Source organism: Palaemon carinicauda, chromosome 6 (genome assembly GCF_036898095.1).
Source record: "Palaemon carinicauda isolate YSFRI2023 chromosome 6, ASM3689809v2, whole genome shotgun sequence".
Classification (NCBI taxonomy): Eukaryota; Metazoa; Arthropoda; class Malacostraca; order Decapoda; family Palaemonidae; genus Palaemon; species Palaemon carinicauda.
Genome location: NC_090730.1, coordinates 69,051,769 through 69,071,129, shown reverse-complemented (window position 1 = coordinate 69,071,129; position 19,361 = coordinate 69,051,769). Strand labels below are relative to the sequence as shown.

The window sequence follows — 19,361 nt, the reverse complement described above, 5'->3', positions numbered from 1 at the left end:
AAGTCAACAATATATCCTCTTCTTCAAATCCAATTTAGCCGAAGAAGCTAAAACCACAAACGACAAATATCTGAAAAAAGTCTAGGAAACCCAAAGTTTTGTGTTTGGTAGGAAACAGAGGCAGGAGAGTTAAAGGAAAGACATTCATACTGGTTGGAGAGTGGAAACCGGGCTGTTGTTTAGAAAAGTACAAAGATAAGCTCCTGGTATAAAAATCACTTTTGTTTTTAAATATAAGAATTAATCATTCCTAGGTTTTAATTTATATGAAGCTTGTATTATAGAGAAACGAGCTTAGCTTCGAGACATGATTTTATTTCAATTTCGATACATAAGAATATATTAATTTCCACTTTTGAGTAATTGATATCTCAGTTGTTTTCCTGATGATTGAATCGAAATTATGAAGTTGACCAGCTAACTAAATTAAGTTTATTTGTTCATACAGACTGCTTATGATAGTTCCATCATAACTTTTATACTCAAAATGATGAATTCTCTGTACTGAAAATAATTTAATCATCAATTTGTATCATGTATAGTCTGCTTCCGCATTGGTGACAGGCATTGAAAACTTGGAACGCTAAACAAAATAGCTGATGTTACAAGGTTTACTAATTTGTTTCAGTGCACGATAAAGTGAATGAAATGTGCTATTCAATTACTTATTCTTTAAAGTAATTCTGTTGCATCAATGTAATCTTATACTTGCTAACATTACCTTTCGATATTCTTCTCTTGAAAGCTATTTCAAGCTCAAATGCCTATTGTTACTGTCAGCTATATCAAGATGTGGTTTATATAAAACCTCCTTTAATGATTTATTCCATTATCAATTAGTTTAGGATGGAAATTAGCAAAACTGTAAATGCATCCGAAAATTATTGTCAAATAAATAAAAATATATTTAGCAAAACCATAAAATATTTGAAGTATTTTACAATATTCATAAAACAGTCACAAATAATTTTAATAATAATTCACAGCCATTATTCGTAATATAATACAGACCTTAGGTTTATTAAACTCTATGATTTCATGAGACACAGATGACAACAGGAAACAGCGAATTCCCGAAAGTAGTACAGCTTCTGATTATATTCTTCTAAAATAAACAACATTGTAAAAGAATTTGATATTCCTGGTAACAACAAGTTTCACACAATTTTATACCCGTCAGTAACGTTTCCTATAAAATTTCAGAATATCCGGGGGGAACTATATTACGTAGTATACACAGGTGGTGGGGTCAATAATTTTTTAGAATCTTCCAGTAGCTCTTGTACAATAATAACTTTCATTTATAGTTCATTACAGTTTTTTATCTTATCATTAACATTTAATATTTAAAATAAACAATTCTGGTATATACTATAAAATCATTTACATAAATTTCATCTACATACAACACCAATATTTGTGAGTTCTCATCAATATCGGATAATAGTATAATATTTCCCTGCACCAGATACTCCATATATGTATTTTAACCTCAATACATATGATAGAAAGTTTATATAGATATATACTGATATTTTTCAATATCTAAGTTCAACCCTAAAATGAAGAGTATATACAAAAGTGATGGGAAAACCATATAAGAAAAATAAAAGAAAATTCAAAGTAAAACAGCTAACTATTGATTTTGATTTGTCTTTTTCCTCTATCTACAAGGAAACCTATGATTACAAAGACTCATTACACGTTTGTAAGTATCACCCGCGAAAGAAGGTTGTACTTTGATAGGCGTATATTTATTCATAAGTTTGTAAGTTTTTGTTGCTTCAATTAACATAAATAAAAAATTATATGACCGAATCTCATGATATTTGGCTGATGACTGGCCATGAGCTAAGGATAATTCATTATATTTTTGGAGTGAATGGATGAAAGGTCGAGGATAATGTAACCAAAGGCTTAAAAACGTCTTTGTGCTACATAGTGGTACATCTTTATCTGATTTGCATAGAACTAGCGCCAAAATGTGTATATTTCAATTCCCTATCTTTTGATTAAACTGATGGGATCAAAGGTCAAAGTAAAGGTAAAAATGTCTATCTGCTATATCGCTGCCAATTTTTGTCCGATTTCATAAAACCATTATAAAAACTTGCATAAGGCAATTGCATATCTTATGTACACAACATAATCAAGGTCAAGGTCACGAAAAGATCAAAAAAGTCTTTTTACTATACTATAGTCATTTATTTCTGATTTACATGAAACTAGTGCCAAAATTAGCATAATGCGATTGCTTATCTTATGATATACAAACGAGATATACTGACGTCATTACCCTAGTATGCAGTTGGGTTCAAAGATCAGTGGCGTCAATGAACTTGCCAAAACTATTTCGTGTAATGGATTGGTTCTATGATCAAGGTTAAGGTAACAAAAAAGTTAAAAATATCTTTTTGCTATATTGTGGTCAATTTCTATCCAATTTGCATCAAGCTCGCGTCAAAATGTATATAAGTCATTGGCCTATATTATGATACTGAACATGATATAGTGATATCATTACCTTTTTTAGCGGTTAGGATTCAAATGTCAGTATGGGCTAAGAACTTGCAGATTTTGTCATTATGCAGCCATTATTACCGGATTGGTTTGCCTAACCATGATAACAGATGTGGTGTTGGCGAAGGAATGTGCTCTACCAAGTGCCCTTACTAGTTATTTCTTATATTAGTCAACAGAGATGGGCTGATTTCAAGTCTAAGAACAGATTCCAGAATTCGACAGGTATCTGTACAGTGGACTTGAAATGATCTTATATCTATCTTGATAGCTCGATTGGTAAGGTCGTCCTTGGGGGAATGGGACGGTTAGGCGTGGCCCATTCGGCGTGGCCGTTTCGGCTTGCCGATTCGGCGTAGGGAATTTGTCATAGGAATTTATCGGTGTAAGGCGTTTAGGCGTTAAAATAGCGCTTGGTTGTTATAAGTGTCGAATTATCTCTCTTTTACTCATTTAACATCAAATAAGTACCTATCGTCGTGAATTAGCACTTGGTTGCTATAACTATCGAATTGTCCCTCTCTCTCAATTACTCATTTAACAGGCAGATATGCTCTCTCTCTCTCTCTCTCTCTCTCTCTCTCTCTCTCTCTCTCTCTCTCTCTCTCTCGTTTAGCTCAATTTAAGAAAAAAAAAATTTTCAGTCGTGTAAACCATTTTATACAAATTGGAAGCCGAAATCTTATCAAACCGTGAAGAAGCAAAGTGTTAAACGATGGATATCATAATATTTTGACACAAATAGCAAGGGTGATCGTCAATTGAAGTTTTGGCGATGTGATCAGAACGATCGGTGTAAAGTTAGAATACATATGAAGGATGGAAAAGTGATTCGCCAGTTGAATGAACACACCCATGTACCATCCGCTGCAAAAAAATAAGAGGTTGAAAAGATAAAAACTAATAGTGATAAAAAGAAAAGAAGTGCTGAGACTTTGGAGCCACCAACCGTTGTGGTAAATCAATGTTTTACTAGGGCTTCCTGCAGCTACTTTAGGTTTAGCTCCAGTTCTTCCTGATGAACTGAAATTTCCTTTCGTGGACCTAAAGAGGAGTCTCCGTTGCCATGCCAGTCACCTAACCCCTTGTTACCCTTGTAATCTTGTTTAGTAACAGCAATAGGGACCTGTCCCTCATTCAGCTATACGGGTTTCCTTTTAAAAAATTGACGTGGCAGAAGCCAACCCATGGGACGCATGGCATATTGTCATTAACCCCACCTGGGAACCAAATTCCAGGCTGCTGAATGAGGATAAACAGTTCACTCGAAACTACCAGTACTTTTGGCGTTACCTTATTAGCTTTGGCTATCTAAATTTAACGTAGTTTAAACCAATTAATATGTAAAGTAATATATAATAATTTCGTTGTTTAATTAGACCCCACTAGTATTAGCTTAAGTTACCTAAACCCCTTTCACATTATAAACGCAATTAAATTCTCTTACGGGCTGCCAACGCAAGAGCCCGTGTCTTACATAAGGTAAGATGATCTTAACAACACACACAATGACGGAGATCATTATATTGGGCGACAGAATAGACATCGAAATGCAAGACTGAAACCTATTTTCCCTCTCAAAATAGGAACCTTTACAAACGAACTATATTTAACAAAGATCGCAACAATAACCACGCCGAAGCTGCCAATCGACGTCTACAATACGAACTAGGAATGAATCATCCAACCATCTGGAAATTTATTGTTGCTTTAAGGAAAGTTCTGAAATGGCAGGATGCATTTCTTGAATTATTCAAATGACGCCTAATTTTGACGCTGAATCGGCCACGACAAAACGGCAACGCCGAATGGGCCACGCCAAAACGTCCCAACCCGTCCCTGGAGACATTGTTTCGGCCCAGGCCATAGGTTCGAATCCTTGCCCACCCAGAAGCATGTATCATCGATGAAATTGCAGTGGATATATAGTACATTCCCAAAGGTAGAATTCTGTACTGGATGCCATTGTGGTTGATATTTAAATTTATTAAAATCACGAGTGCTTGTGATATATATATATATATATATATATATATATATATATATATATATGTGTGTGTGTGTGTGTGTGTGTGTATGTTTTTTGTGTGAATGTATGTGCCTATACAAACACGAGTGTTTGCCTACGTGTGTCTGTATGTTTTATTAAAACAGCTTCATTTTAAATCATAAATAGAGATTTTAGTATTCATGTTGAAAAGTTACTAAAAATCTTAATCATTTGACATGAAAAACGTTTATCTCTTAATGTTTCAGAAATTAATATTTCATAAGTGTGTGTATGTGCGAGCGCGCGTGTGCGTATATTTGTTTGTGTGGATACATGGGCATATACAAACGTGTGTTGGCCTATGTGTATCTGTGTGCGTTTTATTAAAGCAAGTTCTTTTTAAATCATAAATAGAGATCTTGGTATTAATGCTGATAAATTAATGAAAATTTTATTCAATTTACAAGAAAAACGCTTATCTCTTAATCATTCTGAAATGAATTTTTCAATATTAACCCTGGATAGATTTCGTGTTTTCATTCATTTAGTCCGGTGCGTAATGGTCGAGGTTAACTGGAGTTCATAATAACATTCCTGAAAAATCTGTCTTTTTATTATTAAGATAAAAAAAAAAAAACTGCAATGAAACCAAAATCATCTGTTAAGTAAAACCCATTTATATTTTAAATTTTTATTTTAAGTAAATTGAAAGAAATAATCATAAAAAATTATTTACAAAACATTTACATAAAGAACAAATAAACATATATCTAAAATGATTTTAGGACAACAGTTCTTAAGAGATTGGGAATAATTTATGACAGCCAGAAAATGGTCGGTCCCTTGTAGATCAGAAACTCTCATGGGAAAAAAGGGTAAGTTTTTTCATGGCAAAAAAACGAGGTTTATTTGCACCACTGTTTTTTTAAGGTATCTGAATTAATGAACTCTTTGGTAGAGTTTATACCCAATTAAGTCATATTATCGAAGAACTAAAATATATAAGAAAATTGAAAGTAAAATGGTATTTAATGTTCACTAAAGGGTCAAACCTAAAGATAACTTTTGACATAGTAGTTTCGCCGTGGATTTTTTTTTACATATAAATATCGTTTTATCCATTAGAAAATATGATATTTTTGCCAAAAAAATATATATATATAGCAACCTTTATGAAAAATAGAATATATAGAGATATACCGCCTGACCTTTCGGCTATGTCAACAAATCTGCCACCTGAAATGGGAGAAGTGTATGTCAATTTCACCATGTTATTAACTTCTCTAAATACATGTTGTTTGGTATGAAACTTTTATGTAGGCTAGCTGGATATTTGATCAAATTTTTAAAACCATAAAATGAACATTCAGACGCCCCAAAAAATCGTAAATTAAATATAGGCGTAAAAGGAGCAGAAAATCCAATATTTTACGTGGAAAAAAATGGTAAGCATATTGTGAAGTTTAAATCTTTTGTATCTATGCAAAGAATTAGTATATAGATAAAGTTTAATTTTGTAACTTATTAATGGTTATGTAACATAATTTGGACACAGGACAGCTTGATGCTGCAGCAAACAGGCTTCTGACATCGCAAACATCGGTGTTTCTCCTGTGATCATCCTTAGAAGAGCAGCTTTAGCATCTGACCCATTTCCAGAGTTTGGTATGCCCACAGGCATACTAAGTTGAACTATTCCATTACCGTAAAATACCTGTAACTTACGAGGGGAGCACATAAGTCAATGTCGACCTCCATGAGGAACGATCGCCTTGACATCGGCTTGTAAAAGGACATGCCAGCATACGGAATATAAGAATTAACCATAAATATATTCAATAATGGGTAAAAGATGCAAAGTAGCCAGCGTCGTGTCTTAAGAACACAATTAGATATAGCACACATCTGGTCGAACCGGGCTACACTTCCCTTCGTTGAGGTGTAAAACATTTGAATGTCAGATTTCCATTTTTCCAGCTCAGATAGATCACGATGCAGGGAAATCAACAGCTTCACCTTCTTTGTCCTTTTGAATGTAGACGCCCGGATGCAGGTTAAGGGTTAGCATTCAAAGAAAAATAGGTATATTTACCAATAAAAACAAACTAAACAAGTTTCATCACTGTTACAAATATAATGTAATATCAAGTAAAAACATTTATTAGTTAGCTTACCTGTTTGGATTATCACTGGGTCTCCTTTTGATGTAAATTATCAATAAAATTCTTGAATTTGAATTTTAATTTCACTGGGTCAACCTGAGATAAGTTCAAAAAGGTAGAAATCAGGTAGGTTGAAGTAGAGAGCGTCTTGACCCAACCTTGATTGGGACACTTCTGACCTGCTGCATGTCGATTATCATCAAATCTGTACTGACTGGTTAATTATGAGCAAAAAATATATTCTAATTTACGTAGTGGGTCTTAGTCTACCACCCGCACTACACCACGGTAAATTCTTTCAAAGGCAGAAACTAAAAATTTTCACTGAAAAATCCAACTCTAAAAAGAAATTAGTTAATTGATAAACCCCAGTCTTTTGTTCGTCACTAGAAAATTAGTTTTCTTTCACACCGATCATTGAAATCCTTAGCATTTTCTGCATAAATTACTTTTCATATCTTAATATCCCTCAAAATGCAATAATGTTCTATATAATCAAGTTTTTTATATATATATATATATATATATATATATATATATATATATATATATATATATATATATATATATATATATATATATGTGTGTGTGTGTATATATATATATATATATATATATATATATATATATATATATATATATATATATATATATATATATATATATATATATATATATATATATATATATATATATATATATATATATATATATATATATATATATGATTAGATCCCATATCCTAGTTGCAGTTGCAAAGAATCTGTCATATGCCTCGAGGCTATGTAATCGAAAACTTTATTCTTACCTCTATATTTCAATATATGTCAAAGACACCTTGTCATTTATAATCGTCAACATAGAGCTCAAGCAATACTTAATTAGAGTGGCCTTTTCACTTCAGTCAGGATCTGTTTATCATTAATTTGGCTGCCTTTTGAAGTTAAGGTTATATCTTTTCACATCAAGTAATAAGGTAGACTAAAGTTAAAACATTTATATTTGGTAATTATTATTATTTAGTTATGATAGAGCTTTGAACATAACCATATTCACATAACTTCTCTTGACATTTATATTTTCTAAGTATCCTAAATATATTTCTATGGAATTTTTTATTTACTATTTGTATATATCAAGCTTCTTCTCAACTTATCAATGTGTATTGAATTTCATCCTTAATCAATGTCCACACTTTTATGCAAGTTCAATAGCCCAAGTCATGCAAAAAGGATTCGGTCTGAAACAAAAGTGTTGTTTGTAATTTGGTGACTTGGTATCGCCAGAATTTATTAGGCCATACTGAGTGATGTGGAATGAGGTGAAATATTTCCTGATATTACTCACGAAAATTTTCTTATAGGACATTTGCAATTAGCTATTCCAAATAATTTATCACATCATCTGGTACCAACATATCCTAGAAGTTATTTGTCAAGTCTTCTCTTACATAAAAAAAAAAAAAAAAAAAAAAAAAAAAAAAAAAAAACACGACACAAAGCTTAGGTGCATTTAATGAGTAAAATATGTATTTCAAGATATACATTATCAAAGATCACAAAAACCATTAGTGAAGCGAAATGTCTGAGTATCAATGATCCAGTAGCTAACCTAACAAAGAAAGGCTTTACCTCGGTCTCTCAGAACCTGGAAACGGTTTGTCCCCTTATATCCTTTCCTTAGTAGTGGTACAAAGGATTTTCTAGACTTAGATAAATCTTCTGTAACTACCAATTCTTAATTTGGTTGACACTTAATTTTTTGATAATTTACAGATGTTTTTTTTTTTTTTTCTTATTTATTGGCGTATATTTTGGGGGTGAGTCATGTTCTCATTCAACTTAGTTGAAGAGTATCGGCGGGCTCGGAAATTATTTTTAAGCTACAGTTTCAGGAATCGAACAGTTTGATTGTGTGCATAAACTGTTTCCCAGAGTTTTGCTCGAATCAAGCGAAAAGTTTTTTTTCCATGAATTTCTTTGTATTTTCTTTTATTCCAATGTTTTTCAAAATCTATCTTCTCGCACATTTCTTAAAAAAATTAATATATTACTATTTATTACCGACTATAATATATATATATATATATATATATATATATATATATATATATATATATATATATATATATATATATATAAAGAGAGAGAGAGAGAGAGAGAGAGAGAGAGAGAGAGAGAGAGAGAGAGAGAGAGAGAGAGAGAGAGAGAGAGAGAGAGTGAGAGAGAGAGAGAGAGAATAACTCTACAAAGCACTGAAATTAATTTTTTTATTTTTTTTTTCTTAGAAAAAGAAGATTTAAAAATCAATATAACACAGTATTAGACGAATTAGGAAAAATAGAAACAAAAGCTAGGATGAAATTTGAAAGTTATTGCTTACAATCACGCATTATAAAGGTTTTTGAATCTGTAAAATATCTTTAAATCTAACAGAGTAGATAGAATTTGGAATGAAAATGAATAATGCGATGAGAAAAGTTTATTTATTTTTCTTTACGTACCTTCACTGATAGAGGTCTTAGGTGATCGCTACAAGGCTTCTGGTCTCTTATCGTTCTGAAGATATATTGTCCACTCTTATGATATGCTAAAATTAAGGATAGAAGCTTATGGGGGTGGGTTTCATAATTGCCAACTGCTCATTGTTGCCAGATTCAGTTGCTTTAGAAGGCACCTGGTTTGTAGCCGTCACAATCTTTTTGTAATTTCTTTTTCTTTTTAACCTTTCATCCAGACATCATGTTTCTCTGTTTTCTCTTAGTTATAGATAGTTTTATAATCATATCCTACGGAATCCCTAAGGAATGGTACCAATATTGTGTTCAAGGGCAGCAACATGTAATGCACTGAACATAAAGGTTGTTTACTAATCACAACACGTGCTCTCGCACACATGGTTATTGCTGCCCAATGTATCGTCTGGAAAACAATAAAATTTGAATAGAAACACATGTATTGACAAGTTTTCTCAAGAAGTTATAAGGAAATTCTGGGTATGTATGCGAGGATGAAATTGCCTTTTTTGTCTATTAGGAAGCTTCTAGATGACATAGCCTTTTGTCTGACAATAGACCAGACCTTCTACAGCGTAAAAAATATAAAATCAGAAAATGGCTGCGTGACCAAATATGGCTATTCTCTAGGCTGCCGATACCCTTAAAACAACTATTCTCTTGTTTCTTCATCAAAATCATCTTTTTAACGTTTTCTTGTGTTCATAACCAATGATGAACATACTTTATTTCTAGATCAAATTATTTTGCATTACAAACATATAGGTTTTATCCCCGCTTAGCACGGATAAAATTCTTTTGATTTGCCACCAGATGATCGATTCACCGATATTTTGAGTGTCGTATGATCCGCATCATATCACATTGACATTCATTTGAGTTCACGTGATGTACTGCCAACATTTACATGAACCTTGGCTCACTCTCGCTGATTGGAAACATCACAAAATCATCCGACGATTTATGACTTATTCCAAGGAGTCCTAAAGCCCTAGCCCCTGCTCGGCTTATTTAAACATTTTACTATGATATTTGGAATGTTTACACAAAGTTGTCAAATGTGTTTTCTAGAATGCTGTTAGGATGCTGGATTCGTGTAATTTGTTTACTATGATTCCACGATGGGGTGGAGGAGGCCATACACAGGAGAGGTGTAGCTCTGGAGAAGCATGCATTTGAACATAAATGACAAGAAAAGCCGTAATGGCTGAGTAGATGAATATTATTATTACTATTATTAATTGCTAAGCTACAATAATAGTTGGAAAAGCAGGATGCTATAAGCTCAGGGGTCCCAACAGGGAAAATAGCCCAGGGAGGAAAGGAAACAAGTAACAAAATTGAAATAACTATTCTTTATATAAACCATAAAAAATTAACAAAACATGAGGGAGAGAAATGTGATAGAATAGTGTGCGCAAGTTTACTCTCTAGCAAGAGGTTGTCGCTAGGCCATGAATTGGCCCTGCAAAGGAATTTTAGTAATATGTATGGTGCATTACACGATGAGCACAGATGGCACTGCCCCACTGCGGGGTTAATAAAAGTCGGGGAATTTACGTTTATTGTTAGTTTCAATATATTACCCAAATCCGTCAATAATAGTACCAAGGGTGAATAATAATATGCCAAAATTTCCAATTTCAATTTAAATAAAGCCCCAAACTGATGATATCACTGCTATTGATATAGTTTTAATTTCTTTCCCTGGAACAGTCTATTGAATTTATGATATTATTCCTCTGTATTGGCCCCCCATGTAATTATTACTTCCGCCAAGGAAGTTATATTTTCGAGTGAGTTTATCTATTTATTTATTTGTATGTGTGACTGTAGACAGGATTACGTCAAAACTAATCCACAAATTTTGACGAAATTTTCACCACAGATAGGTCATAGGTCATGGACGACCCCACTAAATTTTGGAGATGATCCGGATCCGGACCGGGATTTGCTTTAACCACAACTTTAAACAAGTCGTAAAAAATTACGAATTTTTTAGGAAACATCTACTCCAAATGGATATTGGGCCCATGGACGACTTCATCGACGTTTAAAAATTATTAGGTACCGGAACCAGATTCTAGATCCGGATTTGTATTTTTCACAATTTTAAATATCACGTCAAAACCAATTGACACATTGAATTTTCACCAAATTTTAACAATGGACAGATTTTATGCATCGCAAGAAACCATGAAATTTTGGAGGTGATACCCTTCATGATCACGATTATGAATCAACTTTGCACTTTTCCCCATCTATTACACAGTCAGCATATGAAAAGTGGGAGGCATTGTCCATAGACTTTGGTTAAATATTAGTGGTATTAGTGATATTCATTGGTCGAAGTTTGAAATCTATGATTGTTCTTGTTATTATAATCATTGTTACTAGCTAAGCTATGACCCTAATTGGAAAAGCAGGATGAGATACTACAACTACATAGTAATTGGGTCCTTTGACTGGCCAGACAGTACTTTATTGGATAACTTTCTGCTTACGGTTCACTGTCCTTTGTCTATACATACACCGAATAGTCTTGCCCATTATTTCCACGTTCTCATTTGTCATCATATACATGACAACACTGAGATTACTAAACAATTCTTCTTCTCTCAAGGTTTAACTACTGCACTGTAATTGTTCAGCAGTTACTTTCCTCTTGGTAAGCGTAAAAGAAATTATTTAGCTATGGTAAGCAGATGTTAAAGGAGAAGGACGCTTCAAAATCAAACCATTGTTCTTATGTATTAAGTAATGCTGAAGCCTTAGGCTTATAATATATGAAGACCAATCACAAAGAGACTGGAATTATTTTTTGCCTGGACATATAAATCAATTTTATGAGATAAAAATGAAATTACTATTCACTCCCAGCAAACAGAAACAGTATTTACAGTTATAATTGTCCCGCTTGAATGAGGGCTCTTCTGGCCTCAGTAGCCGCCTGTGCTGTTTTCCTGCTCGGTCATTAACAAGATGGCCGCCTGTGCGACATGTTCCAATCTTCCTCTGCATCTTATAATACCTTCTTCCAAGAAGAGATTCTATTGTACTAAAAAGGTCAGTTTTGAAACTTTACCCTTTTTTCCAAAGCTTTATATTCTTCCGGAAAGTATTCCTTTTGTAAGAGGATAATCATTTAATTTTTAGCTTGTTGAAGTTCTTCCAGCGTTAAACTTCCAATTTTTCTACGGCCAGTTGATTTGCAATTGTGAATAAATCGCCGTATTCAAGCTATAGTTTTACAACATTTATCCACTCTACTAAATCTTTCCAGTTCAGCAGATGGGTTTTTTCACTGTTCCCTACAAGATGGACTTGAATAACTTCATCCTGTGCTTGTGCTTCTTTCACCCATGTCCTGTCAATAGGATAGGTGTGGTTTTCTAATTTTAACCAGGGAGGTCCCTCCCACCAAAAGGAGTTATTTCTTACTTCTTCTGTCCTTTTTCCTCTAGTAATCCAGTTACTAGGGTTTTCTGAAGATGGGACGTAAGAAAAGACGATCCCCGGAGTTATGGAGTTAATTTCCAATACTCTATTTTTCATAAATACTGGCAAATTAATCTTTGTCACTAACCCTCCCAGGGCAACTTTACTATCAGACCAAACTATTATTTTTTCAAATTTATTTTCTTCAAAAGTTTCAACTATAAATTCACACAATCTTCCACCTAACAAAATAGCCATTAATTCTAATTTAGGCACAGTCAACTCTTCAATGGGTGCTACTCTACCCTTTGCCATAATCAGAGACGAAGTTTTACCACTTGCTCGATAGGCCACACAACCAACCATAAGCTATTATGCTAGCATCACAGAAAATGGGGAGATAATCCACTTTCTCCAGATTAGTACCTCTGGAGAAGGAAATACTGAGACTTTTTTCTAAGTCTTGTGACAACTCATTCCACTGCTTTAATAAAGGAACTGAAAGTAGATCATCCCATTTCAACTGCTGTTTCCACAAATCCTGTAAGAATATTCTAGCTCGTATCGTAATAGGGATAAGCATTCCTAAAGGATCACAAATTTGGGCAATTGCACTTAGAATTTCAAGTTTTGTTTGACCGGTCTTAAGATGATTAGGTGTTATTGTTAGTTCATCATTAGAGATGTTCCAATTTAGGCCTAAGACTTTATGCGATAGGCATCCCCAACAATATTCAAAAGATCACATTCCTTTAAATATAAGTGCGCCTGTGCAAATATTTTGTTTTCGCCAAAAAATAAGTTTATCAATTTATCAATTCATCTTCACTGTTGGAGGTAAATTGAAGGTTGTCCACGTATAATCCCCTATTCATCATATCCACCATCTCAGTACAGCTCGTATCTTTTCTAACAGCTGCCAGATGTGATTTAATAGTGGCATTCAACAGAAACGGAGAAGACGTAGCACCAAACAATACCACCCTAAACCTATATATGATTAACTCGCTATTTGGATCCGTTGGGTCTTGCAACCTTAAAAACCGTGTGTAATTGCGGTCTTCTTCTCTCAATTGCACCATAAGAAATGCTTTTTCTATATCACTAATACAGGCGTAGTTGTTAGTCCTGAACTGCAATAAGACCTTGAGCATATTTGTCGTAATATGTGGTCCAGTCCACAGACAGTCGTTAAGGCTCAATCCATTTTTACCTTGTCTCCAGGAACAGTCAAAAACTATTCTGATTGAAATAGTGGCACTATCTTTCTGTACTCTATGATGTACTAGATAATGACAGTTTTCAACCACATTGTTTTTATTTACCCTATCAATAAACCCCCTATCCTCCTGATCCTTCAGGATTTTTTGATAGTGGTTCAGGTAGGCTTCATCATTCTGAAATTTTGCACATTGTTGTTTAACCCGGCTCAAAGCCATGCAAAAATTGGATAGAAGCCTTGGCTTATTAGACTTCCATGGTAAGGCCATTTCAGAATATACAATAGTATTTTCAAAGTCTTCTAGAACCTTTCGATCATGTTCTTTCAATTCATTGCACTCAATACCTACTTTATCTAAATTCCACAAAATATCAAAATCATTCCTTATATCACTATCAAATTTATGAGTAGCTTCTATTACTTCCTCGTTAGTTGTTAGCTTTAACACAGTTACCTGGGTTTCTTGCACTGGAGGAGCATTACAGGACCCTGTCAGAACATATCCAAATATGGTAGGTAACAATATAAATTTTCCAGCTTTTCTGAATCTGGGGTGTAATATGTTATAGACATTATAAACCCCTACCAACATAACAATGGGTGCTTGCTTGTCCACAGGCAGATCGAAATCTTTGTCCGGTAGATAAATTTTGGTTTATACACAACGTTTTCAAATTTCGTTTAACGTTGAATTTCTTAGTATACTCTGGTAACTCATCTACCACAATACAATCCATAATAATCAATCTACCCTTATAAGGTATGGAAACACTCACCGTCTCATAATAGTTCACAGGTTTACTAGTCAAATAACCGCTTAAGGCAATTTTTTTCCGTGCCTTTAGATCTATATTGTACGTCCTTAAGTGCTGACCATTGATAAAGGTTCGTTCCGCACAAGTGTCCAATAATCCACGAAGGCGTACCAAGTGTCTTCCTTTACCCTTAAACACAATTGTGGTTGTTGGTAAAATTGACCTCTGCTTGGATTTCTGACCCTGATCACTTACGGAAAGTATTCCAACTTGCACACCATTATTATTAGGTTTACTTGCTGATTTAGTTGTTGATTTTTTTGGTTTGCTGGTTTGTTGTTTATCACATAATACACGATGCTGTTTTAATCTGCATCCATTTCCACAAATTTGCTTTTCATAATCTACACTAAAGTGTTTATTCGATGCACACACAAAACACAATCGTAAAAAACCGAGACGACTCAGTTTCTTATCCCTACTGGCATAAGTTTTACACTGTGTCCACCAGTGTTCGCCTTCACACAACGCACATTTTCTTGTTTGTTGAGAACTAAATTTATTCACATTTCCTTTACTCTTAGGTCTAACAGATTGTGATTGATTCACTGTGAACGTAGATATTGTTGATAGAGTTCCAGGTTTATTTACATCCGCTGAGACGAAAGATCTTAGATTATGAATTTCTTCTAGATATTTCTTAAATGTGCCAAATACAAGCCAATCATCTCCATATCTGCGTTTTACAGTTTTACTAACACTCTTAGGCAACTTACCATGAAGCAAAATAGTGTAGAGCTCATTCAACTCCAGGTTTTCACTCTCTAATGATCTTATCGAGCATTCAAAATTTGCTCTGAATGATTGCAATGATTCTGAATCAGGAGAAGGAGACTCCATTTCTAGTAATCTTCTTACTAGAACTCGTTTGATCTCATCCTTTTTCCCATAAGTGGCTTGGAGAAGAGATATAGCTTGTGAATAATTCACAGCTTCCGACTTAAATCCTGAAATCAATTTTAGAGCATCTCTTGTGAGCAAACTTTGCAAATATGAGAATATCTCAATTAGTTCTAAATCCCCTTGCTGGTCTACCAACACATTGTACAATTCCCAAAAGGAATTACACTCCAACACATCTTCAGTATAATGTGGGAGATCCAATTTCGGCAATCTAACATTAGTCTTAGGTGTGGTCGAAGGATTTCCAGGAGAACCGTTTCCTGATATCGTTGTGATGGCATTAATCAACTTTTCCAATGTTCCCCAATTACTACTTTATACTCTGCTTGCTCTTCCACCTCTTTCATTCGATCTTCTTCACTGGTTAAGGCTAATATCTTTTAATTCAGGTCGTGCACAGTCTTCATTTGTTTCATAATTAAATCTTCAATTGAAGACAATATATTGACTTTGCCTGCAGCAACAGCAGAGTCTATCTTATTTATCCATTTGGTGATTACACCCTTGTGACCACCTCGTGACCTCATCAAAGCTGCTCTGTCCGTCATTTTTCCAATGATAATTATCAAACCAGCTAAAACCAATATAAATTTTAAAATTTTCGGCAATTTCAACAAACAACTGTGTATGTAAAATATACAATTTTGAGTATTTTCAACAATTTCAACATTTTTTAATATAATATAACCACCCCATTAAATGCAATTAATTAACACACTTCAAGAGAAATTAAATTCAAACTTATCACAATAATTATATACAACTTATAACTAATGCAATGTAAGATACGTAGTCCCTCATCCCCACCCCACTTGGTCCACTTGGGCTATTACCCTTCTCCTGAATCAGCATCACAGCTGACTCTATTATATATTCTTCCTGCTAGTGTTTCAGAGGCTTCTTGAGTTAAATGAACTCCACCATGGCCTAGATCCTTTTTAGTGGGACCATTATTAATGATATAATAACCGGTTGACTTACGTAACCTTTGGTTCAACCTATTCCAATTTTTTTTCGATATTCGTTATAGGTTACATATCTCAGGCTTGTACGGGGTTCTACAGTAACGATATAGACTATCTTCACTCCGTCCACATTGGAGATATCATTTACCAGTTCTATGATATTATTTCTGGTATCATTTGTTGATTCAACATCTTCATTATCTATATCATTACTTCCTACAAAAAGCACAACTGCCTCTGCTTCACACTCCTTTACTTCTTCCGATGTGATACCATAACAAGTAGCACCACCTATTGAGTGTGTTATAGCATAAAGGGTTTCATCTTCTTCATTTATTTCATCAAATGCACTTAACATTTTCTTTACCTGAGAATGTCCTAGGATCAGCACTCTGCGTTTTTCTGTTTTTTTCATTTTCATTATGAAATTTCTACGTCTGATATTTCTATGGCTGACATTGTTAATAATTCACTAAACTGTTCACTATAGGAGAAAAATAGACCAAGTAAGGGTGTATGAAGGAACTACCTGATAATTACTTAGTGCATTACGTACATTATTTTCAACAGCACAACTATATTAAATTCTTTCCCATAGAGTTTTCATTTTAAACAACTTTAACTTATCTGCTCGGTCATTAACAAGATGCGACAAAGTTATTCTTAATGCTGAGACTAGTTTAACCCATCAATGGATTCCCGATCATTGACAAAATGGCCGCCGTGTGCGACAACGATATTATCAATGTCGGCGCAAACTCACTAACACACAACTCAAAAATCTCACCATAGGAAAGAATAAAATCTATTAACTTCACTTTCAACTATTAGCGAATTGCCGAATCTCAATAACTTAACAAAATTATTATTTCCACTTTAAATTATTTTTCAATAAAAATCACAACTAGTGGAAAACAATTTTCATACTTAAATGTTTTTAATTAGTGGCAACGATTAACACTGATCAATTTAAAATGTATAACGCATACAAAATTTCCAATCTCCCCTTATGATTCACGGCAAAATAAAAAAATAAAAAAATACAGCGTCAACGGTTTTCTAAATTGCCAATACCAACCTAGTCATAACAACCCGACGTAACGAACACTTTCTCATGACACGCAATATTGGTAAAAAAATCTATCAAACATATTCACGTATTAACACCAATATCAATGCTAAATATATGCCTTATCAATCAGTTATCAATCACCACCCGCAATGATCCTGGTCACGGCCCCATTTTATATTTACTCAAAAGAATCCAAAATAGTAAACATATAGAAACTTCAATAAATATGAAAACCTAAAATTACCCCAATTTGGTTTACATATTACCAGGTTCCATAACAGATTTTCAAGGATTCTTTTCTGTTCCTTTCATTTAATAAATCGAGAAATTTAGTTGTGTTTAAATCACTATTTGACCAGGTACTAACTCGATTCTGACTCAAATCACTCAAAGACGACTGGCGATCCACGCATGCGCGACCCGACAATCTTTAACAACTCGTTAACGATTGCTTAGAGTCAAACAACTATTGAGTGTACTTTACTCTTCAAAAACACTCGACAAAAAAAATATTATATTATTGCAAACAATTCAATACAACAATTATAATTTTCTACGCATCTCACACTGCATAATGTTCATAATATTTCCCTTACAAAAAAAAAAGATAAATGACTGTTTACTGGTCTTTATAAATGCACTATCGTGATTCCATCTTATGTCACTAAAATATCCCATGGCTTTCCATATCTTTAGTTTTTTTTAGGATAGCTTCAACTTCAAACCCACTGAATTCATTCAATGGCACATCAAGGTCTTCATCAGCTTCAGGTATACCAATCAAATTAGTATATTCATATCTCCTATTCATAACCTCACTAAAGTATTCCATCAAACGTTGTCTTTTTTCATCTTCAGTTGCTATAAGGAATTATTATACCATACCTATTTACTGAATTCATAGCTTTGGCAACCTCATCTGCTTTACTGTCTAGATATTCTCTCAAGTCATTCCTGGCTTTTCTTTTGACCTCACTGTCATTACTGGAATACTTAGCATACTTTACTATTTGATATTCATTACTGCCTCGAAATCTTTGAACAATCAATTTATGTCTCTGCCTCCTTTTATAGTACCTTATGTATAATTTCATATCCATGGATAATAATTGGTAATTAATGAATGATTGATAATAAAAAAGAATAATAATAATTGAAATCTAAATAATGAATAAGAATAATAAATGATGAAGTAATAGATAAGAAATAATAAATGATAGATAAGAAATTATAAATGATGAATAATAATTGAGAAATAAGAGATAATAAATAATACATTTTTATTTCAGTTTTCTTATTACTCATTGTTTTATTAGTTATTTTCTAACTATTATTTATCATTTATTATACTCTACTTATTTATTATTTGTTTTTTATCATTTAATATATGGTATTAATGTTTTAATATTTCTTATCTCTCTATTACTATCTCTCATTTATAATTTACTATTTATTATCTATTATTTATTATTCACAATTCATTATCTATTATTTCTTATTTACTAATTTTTATATCAGTTTTCTTTTATTTATTTTTAATTATTTAACTTTCATTTATTAATTATCATTTATTATACTCTACATAAGTCTAAATATTGTTTTCCTCTTTTTAAACACGCTCTTAGGACGGATGGCAACTGCAGGAGAGTCTCTCGAGAATTCTTATATTTCGCTGCTGAGATAAAAGGCTTCCTTTGGCTCCAAAGTGTACTAAGGGAAAGTTGGCTTGAAGAAATTTGATGAGGATACAAAAGTTAAG

At 33.3% G+C, this 19,361-nt stretch overlaps 1 protein-coding gene across 1 annotated transcript; it reads right to left on the bottom strand.

Moving 5' to 3' along the window:
* Window positions 1-13,431: 13,431 nt before the first annotated feature.
* LOC137643063 (uncharacterized) lies at window positions 13,432-16,951 on the bottom strand. Its single transcript, XM_068375910.1, has 4 exons — window positions 16,618-16,951; window positions 16,020-16,139; window positions 14,599-15,825; window positions 13,432-14,336 (listed from the first exon to the last, which is right to left on the bottom strand). Exons 1-4 carry the CDS (start codon window positions 16,949-16,951, stop codon window positions 13,432-13,434), a joined length of 2,586 nt encoding a protein of 861 aa, XP_068232011.1.
* Window positions 16,952-19,361: the final 2,410 nt, after the last annotated feature.